Source organism: Salvia hispanica, chromosome 4 (assembly GCF_023119035.1).
Source record: "Salvia hispanica cultivar TCC Black 2014 chromosome 4, UniMelb_Shisp_WGS_1.0, whole genome shotgun sequence".
Taxonomy (NCBI): domain Eukaryota; kingdom Viridiplantae; phylum Streptophyta; class Magnoliopsida; order Lamiales; family Lamiaceae; genus Salvia; species Salvia hispanica.
Window position 1 is genome coordinate 39,511,080 of NC_062968.1, and position 12,098 is coordinate 39,523,177.

A 12,098-nucleotide genomic window follows, 5' to 3' on the forward strand; every position below is an offset into this window, starting at 1 on the left:
TTATAAATAAATGAATACACAAAATTCATAATAGCCCATATATATTTGATGAGCTTGTGAATTCTATGAAACAATTCTTGGTTATTTCTCTTTTTATAGAGACATCCTTGAATGTTTTATGTTTCATTCTCGATGTGGGACAAAATAGGTTGAAGTGTTTTCTTTTATAACATGTTTAGACTATTCATTCATCTTTTTTCAATGTGGGATACAAAACTTTCTTTTGTCTTCTACTTTTCTTCATTTTTTGTATAATATATATAAACAAAATTATTATTTGAATACATTCTTGATTGATAAAAATAAATAATTATTAAGAAATATGATTTGTATATAGAAAAATAATTATTTGTATAATAGTTATTGTTAGACTTATACAATTTGTATTGTAATTATTCTTTTAATGTGTATAATAGTATTTATTAGTTAACATATACATAAATTTAAACATAAGCAAATCGATAATGATAAAAAACTAATGAATAATAGTCCATGTAATAATATTTGTTGTTAATTGAGGCTTTAGGGTTTAGGGTACTAATATAGACAAAGAATGATGGGAGATCTATCATATATTTTCTTTTAATTGAGGCTTTAATTTGGAAGAAAATGTATTGAATTACTCTTGGATGTGTTACTCTTACTTTCAATGCGGGATAAAAGTTATTATTTATAACTATATATGATAGATCTTCCATCATTCTTTGTCTATATTAGTACTCTATCTTCTATTATTATAATTTAACAACAAATATTATTACATGAATTATTATTCAATAGTTTTTATCACTATCGATTTACTATTCAATAGTTCTTTATCATTATCGATTTGCTTATGTTTATAAATTTATATGTTAACTAATAAATACTATTATACACATTAAAAGAATAATTATTATGCAAATTGTATAAACCTAATGATAACTATTATACAAATAAATATTTTTCTATATACAAATTATATTTCTCAATAATTATTTATTTTTATCTGTCAAGAATAAATTCAAATAATTTTTGGTTTATATATATACTCCCTCCGTCCTGGCTAAGATGACACATTCCTTAGCCGGCACGAGATTTTAGGAGTTATGGTTAAAGTGTTTAATTGGAGAGAGAAAATGTGGTTATAAGTATTAAAATCGAGAGAGAAAGAAAGATGAATACTTTAATAGAAGTGAGAAAAAGTGGTGAGTGTATTAATTGGAGAAAGAAAGTTTTCAAAAAAAGAAAAATGTGTCATCTTAGTTGGGACAAACTAAAAAGGAAAAGGTGTTATCTTAAGCGGGGCGGAGGGAGTATATTATACAAAAAATGAAGAAAAGTAGAAGACAAAAGAAAGTTTTGTATCCCACATTGGAAAAAGATGAATGAATGTGATGCACTATTTTTTAGCACTAAATAAACCTGCAAGTATATAGAGTATATATAGTATAGCTAAAGGTCAGTACCGGATATCGAACACGGGGAAGGCAAACACAGAGTGTCTATCCTCTACTAGAACTCAATTACTATCTGGAAGAACAGAAGGTTTTGGAAACTTTTGAAAACTGAAACAATAAAAAGCAATTAACAACTAAATGCGAATAAAACATGGAGACAATCGATAGGGATAAGGAATCCCAGGGATGTGCGTTCACAGTTATGGTTATACAAATTCCAAACTACAATACCCTACCACAGTTATTACTTTGATAGGACGAGTCACCTAGCTTATGCTCATGCGATGCAAACGTTGATTACAAAATTAGGATTGTCAATCCTAACACGTAACTCCATAAAGCTCCTAAGACCCTTGAAAAGTCCCCACTCTCAATTAACAGTGTCGTTTTAAGGGAAGCTAACTGTAGCGTCTACTAAGTGGATCTAACTCGCTAGAACTCTCTCACAGTTATGAAGCTAGCTATATTAAATTATATACGATTGTGTCACTCAATCATGAAGCATCAAGATTAACTTAGGGAAGAAACAAAGTAAAAACAAAACGGATATTAAATAGAAAAAGAAATTGTATAACCAAAGTCGTTACTAACACTAGGCCTGCTTATTCGGCCGGTTTCGGTTCTAACCGGACCGGTTGACCGGTTAACCGGTTTTAAATTTTCATAAATCCTAGAACCGGAATCGGAACCGAACCGATCGGTTTCGGTTTGGAACCGGCCTGTTAAGAACCGGTTCCGAACCAGAACCGATGTGTAATTTTAATCCGAATTTATTTATAATTTAAAATAGTTCAATACTAAAAAAATAATAATTCCACATCTAGAAATATAATAAATACTCCCTAAAAATTCAAATAAATACACAAAAAATAAAAACAACAATACAATAATATTCATATATGGATAAGAGTAATGCCAAGTGTAGTAGGTCGGACTAGTTTATGTTAGCAATTTTTTAATACAAAAATAGGAGTTCTAAACTTTAGCAATTTCTTTTAAAAATGAGTTTTAAAATTGAATTCCATTTTCCCTTTTTTTTGGCTAAACATGTATACTATAGAATTTCCAATACTAATTGATCTTGTTGTGACTTTTTGGTTTATAACGGAACAGTTAATAAATTATTCACAAACAAGTTAAAATCGTATGTTAAATAAATTGTTACATAAATTTGTTATAAAGTTAAATTTCTATCATATGTAATGATTTTGTATTTGTATAAGTTCTTTTCACTGAGGTATAAATCCCTTCCCAAAATTCTAAGTTATGAATTTTTAGTATCTTGTTCACCTTACATCACTCTCCAGTTTCCACCCAAGTAATTTAATCAATCAATCAAACAACTCCAACTACTGAACACCCCTACAATTAATCGGAAAAATACGAAAGAACGGTTGATCGAGTTTTATGTTGAAATCACCTATTATTGATCGAGTTTATGTACTTGTCGAGATGATACTCTGATTATTCAAGTAATTTTCCAGTATTTCGAGCAAAGTTCAATTATCCCTTTGTTTTTCCCCTTCTTTCCCGCTTCTTCAATCCCACCCCAGTCGCGATCAACCGTTCTTTCTATCCTTAGAAAGGGCGGGCGTGACATTATCACTTATACCATTACCATTAGCAACTTGTACTATTATAATAATATGGACCACACTCTCCACTAAAATTCTTTCCACTACCCTTTTCTCTCTTACTTTTACCCTTATTTTTTAAAACCCATGCCGAATCCATTGTTCATATTCTTTGGGACTGAGGGAGTATTAAGTTTATAAAACAATATCATTGTTCCTATCTTATAATATCTTTTTTTCATCTTTAAATATAATACCATGCAATTAGGATATCGTTAAAATCCTTATAAATTGCCTTTAATTTGATACTCCCTCCCCCCATAAAAGATGTCTCACTTTCCTTTTTAGTTTATGAAAGTTCGACCTAAATCTCAGAGTTCACATGCAAATTAAAAGCAGGTAGGATTTACGAACTTGATCAAGTTAAACAGTCATGGGATCAAGAAGACTGCCTACTGGTCGTTGGATATACAAACAGAGAGACTAATGGCTTTCAAGACCTGAAGAAGTCGCACTGAATCCGACCTTGAGCTACGAGGAGAGACCGAATCTATTTTGGATCGAAAGATCCAGAAAGTAAGAAATAAATCTATAGTTTGCGTGAAAGTACTTTGGAGGAATCATGGGCACAAATAAGCCACGTGGGAGAACGAGGACAAGATGGAGGAATTGTACCCTGAACTCTTTACTTGAGGGTTGTAAATTTCGAGATGAAATTTTTGTTAAGATGGATAGGATGTAACGCCCCACTTTTTGAACCCTAATTTTCGAATCTTAAATTTTTTTGCATTTAATGCTTTTACTGTTGTGAAGTACGTGAGTTAAATATCGAGTGGAATTGTTATTTGATATTTTTGTGACCTAATTTGATTGGAAAATTTTTGTTTGTGCATTGACTGGGTCAATTCCGTTTACTAAGTGACGTGACATGTTGGACAATTGATACTTGAGAAATTAAATTATTATTCATATGACTGGTTTCATAGCCAAGGAGAAATAACTTTTTACGAATTTGGAGAAATAACTTTTTACGAATTTGAATTTGCAATGGCGATCTTACAATATAAAATTTAAATAATTTCTTTCCATAAGGAATATTTATTGGACTCAATTCCGTGTTGGATACATTAGATTAAATAAATAATACAAAATTCAATATTGTGGAAAATGAATTGTGGGCTGCACAATTTAAATAAAATACAAGGATTTGAATCCCAAATTTTATTAAATCCCTTTTCCTTGTCTTGGCCTCCAAGACTTTCCTTGGTTACAAATTTTTAAAAAAAATATATTCTGTAGAGATCTTCCGCGTCTCCCTTTACGCTTCTTTTTCTCTTCTCCCCTTTGATCTGCAAATGAAATCCCAATGAAATAAAATTAGTCAATCCCAATTAATTTGTGAAATCAATTTCACGCAATAACAGTATTTCAAGTTAAAAAAAAGGAGAAGAAGTTCTCAGTTTTCACGCGTTACTCCTCCACTCCTCAATCTGCTCCAAAATTAAACCTCTAATCAGCCTTTAATTTCATTTATCGGATGATCAAATTATACAATCTTTACTTATTTAATTTTATGTTTTGCTAGTTCTACTTTTATCATCTTTGCATGCGAAGTGGATTTCAGCTATTATTCCGTTTTGAACACTTTGTGCCTTGAATCTCATTTCAATGGAAGTTTTATGTTTATTTGTTTCGTGCTTCAGCCTTGTTAAGTTTTTTCTGCCTACTTAATTAGATCTAGTAATTTAATGTCCGATCTTTCCTTTTCATGTTGAATCTGTTTAAGAAGTAGATCTGGTGATTTACTCTTTTATACAAAATTCCGCAAGTTTAATCTTCGAAAAATGCATGAGATCTATTAGGTTTCGCACTTGTCACCTTGCATGTTAGCCAGTGCACACAACCGTAGAGTTTTGCGTGTTTAGTCGTTCGAATTTTAAAGGTATGTCCACATCTGAAGGTTCCGTGAGTTTATTTCAAGCTTTAATCTATGGAGATTCGATTCTCTGCATTTTCATGTTACTTAGTGCGGAAGACAACGCCGCCATCTGAATTCAGAACGACTTAATGCTTTTAGCCACCTGTTACCTTTTGTACTTTTGCTTTTCAGCTTTTCCTGTAGATCCAGTAGTTAGACAACTAACATGTCCTTTAATTCCCTTTACCTTTTGTCTAGCCATTTTTAGTATGTTCCCACTTTTCACATGCACACTAGTAGTACAAATTTTGTATGCACGTAACAACCTCAACATGTTATAGTTAGAGCTCTACTGTTCAGGATAAGCGTAGCTTTGTTTAAATTTAGTTTAGTTTGCTCAACCCCAAAAGCGTGGTAGAACCAGCCCTTCCAGATTGTCGTCACAAGTGTATCTCGCATACATCCATCTCTGTGGGATCGATCCTTTACTCCGTTATATTAGCCAGTAGAAGTGGATTGAGGTTTTGATAACAGGTTAGGTTTGAGGCACAGACCCAACGACACGACTAGGTCTAGGCGCACTCCTGACTAGTTCAACACCTTACACTTAAACCTGCTCTTTCAGTAGGTTCCTCTACAAACAATTCGAGCGAAAATAGATTTTAAGATAATATAACGGAGAATGGATGGAAGAAAGATACTTTTCTCTTTTTTCATTATATTCAATAAAAAATGAAAGTCTCTTTTTTTTCTAAGAAATAAAATTCAATAAAAAAATATTTGAAGCGAGTTGTGCATTTAACTTTCACTCTATTGTGTCATATTCACCTTAGTGTTTGTTGATAATGATATAAACATATTATTAGAAACATGATTTATATACCACATTCGAGAAATGTAGTGTTCAACTGTGATAGGGAGGTCATATTGGTTTATACACTAATTTTATATCTTATTCAATGGCTATGATTATTAATAATAATGTTATGATTAATTTTATCTCATGTTTAATTACAATTAATAATACCCATTTTCACAATACCAAGATTAGATTGTAACGGTAGCCACCTAAAAATATGCATTTCCTAAATTCCATGTAAATTCATCTCTTCAGCGACATGCCAAACACTATGCTATGTGGCAGCTGGTCACGCGTGATGCAAAGGACTAAACTGTAGACTCTCATAATTTTTCTTAGGCATAGATTTTTCAATAATTTAATCCATATGGAGTATTACTTTTTCTGATCCCCATTAAATATCCCGTACAGGTGTGAATTTGAAGAAATTATTTGATGCTATGTTAATATAAGTATATGTAGAAAAGTTAGTACAATATGAGTTCAACTTTTATATTATATAGAGTACTAATGTTATAGTAAAATATGAGTAATAATATATTAGCAGAACATAGAGTCCACTATTAAAAATAGCAAAATGTAGGAGAATATTTATTGAAGACGTGCAAAATAATAAAATATGGGATGGTGATTTGCAACCTGAAAAAAGGGGCAAAAATATTTTTTATATATGTGGTATTCATGATATTCTCCCTCTAATTTACAACATGAATTTGTCAATTTCTTGCATTAATTTATATGAGTAATTATTGATTAGCTATTGCTTTAGTTAACATTGGAAATGTATTTGCTAGACAAGGGAAAGTGCGATTTACATTTGTTAAGTTGAATTGAAATAGTATTATATCAGGCCAATGTTTTTTTTATGGGTAACAAATTTAATTTCAATGATCGTATCACGGAGGACTTAAATATGAGATCTTTAATCAATTGTCTTTCTACCGCTTGGCCAACTTACGCACACATTCGACTAATGTTCTTGAATTCAGATTGAGTCATTCGTTCGGATTTCGGGTATTATCCAACCTATTACCAAAAATGTTGGTAGACTACCCAAATTATTGGACGAGCTATATTTAAGTTTTGGCTAGAATCAGTGGCGGATGGAGGAGGGGTCGAGTGGGGTCGACTGACCCCACCACCATCCATATATAGTAACCGGAAATATCCATGGTCAGAGTTTTTCGAAGCTGCCGGCGACCCTACGGTCGGCAGCTCTGGCCCAAACTATCAATAGCCAATCGATGAATTAGATCTGCAACTCAGCCCAGATAAGACTAATTATGAAACAAATTTTGTGTTGGATTAGGGAAGAAAACCGATAACCGTAAGAATAAAATATCACGTGGAAGTACTAAGAAAGTAGGGAAATACCGGTAAAAGGAAGTGTCTAGTCAAAAGAATATGTGGGCCCTAAGTAAAATATTTAAAACTAAAACAAATGTGAAGTTCCTATATAGCTTTGATGCTAGTAGTTTATTTGCTGTAATTCTTTTTCCTAGTTTTTTAATAGATATCCTAAATAAATTGTGCAATTTAATTTTCATTTTGCGCTAAAAAGTTTTGTTATATATAAATTTGTACTTTTCTACTATATTAGACTATTTAAATTCTGCCATATAGCTTTAGTAGTTTAAATTTTGCAAAATGTGTGTATACTTTATTATAATTATTACTCCTATTATACTAATACCTCCGTATTTTGAAAATATAAACATTTGAAACGGCACGGATTTTAATGCATAATTAGTAAAGTAAGAGATAATTAGAGAAAAAATTCGTAAAGTAAGAGAGAAGAAGAGAAAAAGTAATTGAGTTAATGTTAGTGGATTGTGGGGTCCACTTCTTAAAATCGAAAGTTTAGAAACTTTCTATTTTTAAGAGACGTAGTAAAATGGAAAGAGTTGTTATTTTTAAAATACGAATGTAGTAGCATATTTTATGGCCAGTCTCCTATAATTTTAATTTTATTTAATAAAGATAATACTCTCTCCGTCCCAATAAATATGAAACGTTTGTTTTTCGGCACAGGATTTTATGTAGTGTTGTTTTGTGAGTTAAAGAAGAGAGAGGGAAAAGTAGAGATAAAGTTATTTCTATCTTAAGAAACGTTTCATTTTTAATGGGACAACCCAAAAAGGAAAACGTTTCATTTCTAGTGGGACAGAGGGAGTACTATATAGTTACAAGTAATTTTCTAAATAATACTCCCTCCGTTCCATAGTAATGGGGGCGTTTCTTTTCGGCACATAGATTAAGAAAAATTATGTTAGGTGGGTTAAGTAAAGGGAAAGTAAAGTGAAAAAAAAAGGTAGATAGATGAAGAGAGAATAAAGTAAGAGAGAGTAAAGTAGTGTGGAAAAATGTGTTGACATTTACTAAAAATGGAAATGACTCTATTACTATAAAACGTACCAAAATGACAAAATGACTCTATTACTATAAAACGGAGAGAGTAATTATTTAAATATTATTTTATTATTAATTTTTTACTATTTTCAACCCCTACGATAAAAGTTTTCTGAATCTGCCGTTAGCAAGAAGAGCTCATGCTGGTCTTTGAAATTGTCGGCATTTATTTACTATTTTTATAATGTTAAATCATAAGTAACTTACTGAGTTAATGATTTCAAAACTTGCCAATACGTATCTTTAAAATTAGGGAAGGAAACACGTTCTTTAATTAATATGATAATATCTTTAGTTGTGATTATCAGCGCTAAGTCCACAAATGAAACTTATCAATATTTTACTCCCTCCGTCTCAACTAAGATAATACACTTCCTTTTTTATTTGTCCTAATCAAATGACATATTTCTATTTTTGGTAATTTTCTAACTTCAACTAATACACTTAATCACTTTTTTCTCGCTCCAATTAAATATTCAACTCTCTTTCTCACTCTATTTAAAACTTACACTCACTATTTCTCTCTCCAATTAAACACATTGACCAACAACTCTTAAAATAACGTGTCGACTATATCATATGAGTCGGGACGGAGGGAGTACTACGTTTTCTCCATGTTTCTATTACTTTATTACTTTTTCTCTCTCTTTCTTACTTTACAAATTTTTCATTAAAATTAGTAATGTTCACAAATGCGATTATTATTTTTTTGGACAGAATATGATTTAAATGCCAACTATCACAAAAAGAAAATAGAAACACGAGATATAGAACGTGTATATAAGTCGCAGCATATATGCTTCTTAATAAAAAACTAAGGTACATATCATTGACTTCTTCAAGCAGACACAAAATGCATTTTGAATTGAGGAAAACTGTAGCCAACTATGCAGGTTTCTTCACCTTCCTCGTAGCTTTCATGATAATCGCCGTTGCTTTTCACCGAGCAGGCGACAACGGGAGCTTCAAGCTGCCACAACGCCAAGAAAAAACTAAGTACGATGAGACTGCAAAGATATTTAGTTGGAGCAAAAATTGCAGCTTATTTTCAGGCAGATGGATTTTTGACAACGTTTCGTACCCATTGTACGAGGAGAGAGCATGCTCGTTCATGATGGACTACTACGCGTGTCTAAAGTTTGGAAGAGAAGATGTTCAATATCAGAACTGGAGATGGCAACCTCATCACTGCAATCTTCCAAGGTTTGTCCTATATTTCTCAAAACTATAAAAAAAACAAACTATTTTTATTTAGGACAAATTGCAAATTAATCATAAAGAATAATCAAATTGTGGTTTGTCCTACATTTTTCAAAACGAGGATGATAAATCATCGAATTTTAGAATTTCGCAATTTTCCCTGGATTTATCTATGTGAAAAACACGGTGGTGACATATAACGACGTTGTGTTGTTTACCTTAAACGATGGTTGGGTAATTGTGAAATTTGGTTTCCACATCATCTCGGGTTATGTCGGAAAAATGGCCTATGAGATGATTGCAAACTTCTAAAACATAGTGGTTTATTGTTCCAATTTTGAAAAGTATGAGACAAACCATAATTTAACTATTCCCGTGATTTATTTCGCAATTTATCCTTTTATTTAATATTTTGGCCCTTAAAAATTGATGATTATACTAAAATAAATACTCCCTCCGTTCCACAGTAATAGAGGCGTTTCGTTTTGAGCTCTCGTTTTGAAAAAATGATAATAAATAGTTAAAGTGGAGATAGAGTAAAGTAAGAGAGATAATAATGTAGTGAAGAGTCTTATCTACAATATTCTCTCTCTTACTTTACTCTTTCTTCACTTTAACTATTTATTATTATTTTTTCAAAATGAGTGCTCAAAACGAAACGCCTCTGTTACTGTGGAACAGAGGGAGTAATAAATAGTGTGATTATAAAACACTACACAAATTCTTGTTACATGAAAAGTCAAAAAATATTACTACTGCTATTTCCATAAAGAACACTACACAAAAATTAAGGAACAACATTGAAAAAAAAATATAAACTTAAAAACATTCTATAGTTATACTAGTAACAATATCAATGTTAAAGGAGTTGGTCAAATAATGAAACAGTTGTATATTAGTAAATAAGTTAAAAAAAATATTACATCTCTATGGAAACAATGAATAAGACCATATATGTACTAAATGTTTAAGACATCTGAAAAATAAAAATAATTGTATGTAATTACGACGACAAATAGTAATTTCGATAAAATTTTATTTTTACAATGAATATTATCTAAATTAGAAATTGACACTGTCTGATTGTCTCGTATAGATGATTGTACATATAATTTTATGTTTGAATAGGTTCAATGGAACAACATTACTGGAGAAAATAAGGGGGAAAAGGTTAGTGTTTGTGGGAGATTCATTAAATAGGAATCAATGGGTTTCGATGCTTTGCCTAATCGAGTCTGCTCTTTCTCCATCTTCTCCAAAATCAGTGATCAATAAAGGCAATTTATTCATTTTCAAGGCTACCGTAAGTTTTTATTTTAATTTACAACCCTACCAATACATATATATAATACGAAATTGTAATATAAAAATTTCATTGAAGGAATACAATGCAACGATCGAATTCTATTGGTCGCCGTATCTAGTAGAATCTGACTGCGACAATCCATTTGATCACTCGAATCTTCACAATCGTACGGTCAGGATAACGACAATCGAGAAGCATGCTACAAGATGGCATGATGCAGATTTCCTCGTCTTCGATTCCTATGCATGGTGGATTGATGACCCAAACATCACACTCTCGTAACTTCTCTACTTTTTTCTCTCTCTTTCTCTCTGTCAGACACACGTCCTAATTATTTTGCATGATCAGATGGGGATCTTTTGGGAGTTCCGACAAAAGAGTTTATGCGGATTCGATGATCCGTCGCTACGAGATGGCCTTAAATGTATGGTCGGATTGGTTGGAAAGCAACATTAATCGAACAAGAACTAAGTTGCTCTTTATGAGCCCTTCGCCTTTTCACGTGTCTCGGTGCGTTCTTTTTATTATTATTATGGTTATTGTCGTCATTGCAATAATTTATTTTATATGTTAATTGAAAGTGACATATGAGTCGCGGTCGAGGTAGTTAAAAATTTGGATTTCAGGGGCGGCAACGGGGATGTTGTGTCGATATGTCACAGTAAAGTCGAGCCGGTTTTGGAAATAGAGGAGACAAAAACTGGTCTTGATCGAGATATGATGCATATAGTCGACGCTGTCATACAACAAATGAAGGCGCGAGGTCTAAATATCGAATATTTGAATATATCGCATATGTCGGATTACAGATTAGATGCCCATCCATCAATCTACAGAAAGTTTCCTCATAATTTTAGTAAAGAACGACTTAAGATCTTTGCAGATTGTCTCCACTGGTGTCTTCCCGGATTGCCTGATATTTGGAACCAAATTCTTTATTCCTATATTGTTACACCCGCATAAAGGTAAATATATTTTCATAATTGCATTTCATTTCACCAATATTACTTCATTTATATGTTGAGTTAAGTTAACATGCTACTCCGTATTAATTTTTTCCATTAAATTTCATATATATCACAACCACCATCATCGAATTGTTAATTAAATGAAAATCAAAGTTGAATTTATATACATTTTGTACGCATGCATATGTAGATTTTAATAATCGACTAGTCCCTTTATTCCAATCCTCATCAACCGGAGTAGTATGATCTACTATTACGAAAGAAACTTAAACTAATCTCTACTTTGCTTCGATTATAATCCGTGCTTGGCGTTAATATATAGATACATACTGTTACAATTTTACTTAGCACGATTATAGCATGCGAAGGTTGAGTATGATTTTATTAAGGAGAGTCAAACTATTTTTTAATTTTTTTATACGTAT

The 12,098-nt window shown here is 31.7% G+C and overlaps 1 protein-coding gene across 1 annotated transcript; it reads left to right on the forward strand.

The window, feature by feature from the left end:
• The first annotated feature begins 9,052 nt into the window (after window positions 1-9,052).
• On the forward strand, window positions 9,053-11,668 carry LOC125221041 (protein trichome birefringence-like 34). Its single transcript, XM_048123167.1, has 5 exons — window positions 9,053-9,402; window positions 10,528-10,702; window positions 10,781-10,983; window positions 11,054-11,215; window positions 11,332-11,668. The coding sequence occupies exons 1-5, from the start codon at window positions 9,053-9,055 to the stop codon at window positions 11,666-11,668; spliced, it is 1,227 nt and encodes a 408-aa protein (XP_047979124.1).
• Window positions 11,669-12,098: the final 430 nt, after the last annotated feature.

Excerpts from the sequence above, each read along its gene's own strand:
- LOC125221041 (XM_048123167.1), top strand. The coding sequence starts at position 9,053 with ATGCATTTTGAATTGAGGAAAACTGTAGCCAACTATGCAGGTTTCTTC. Across the intron at positions 9,403-10,527 it reads CATCACTGCAATCTTCCAAG|GTTCAATGGAACAACATTAC; the intron begins GTTTGTCCTATA and ends ATGTTTGAATAG. Across the intron at positions 11,216-11,331 it reads TCGCCTTTTCACGTGTCTCG|GGGCGGCAACGGGGATGTTG; the intron begins GTGCGTTCTTTT and ends TTTGGATTTCAG.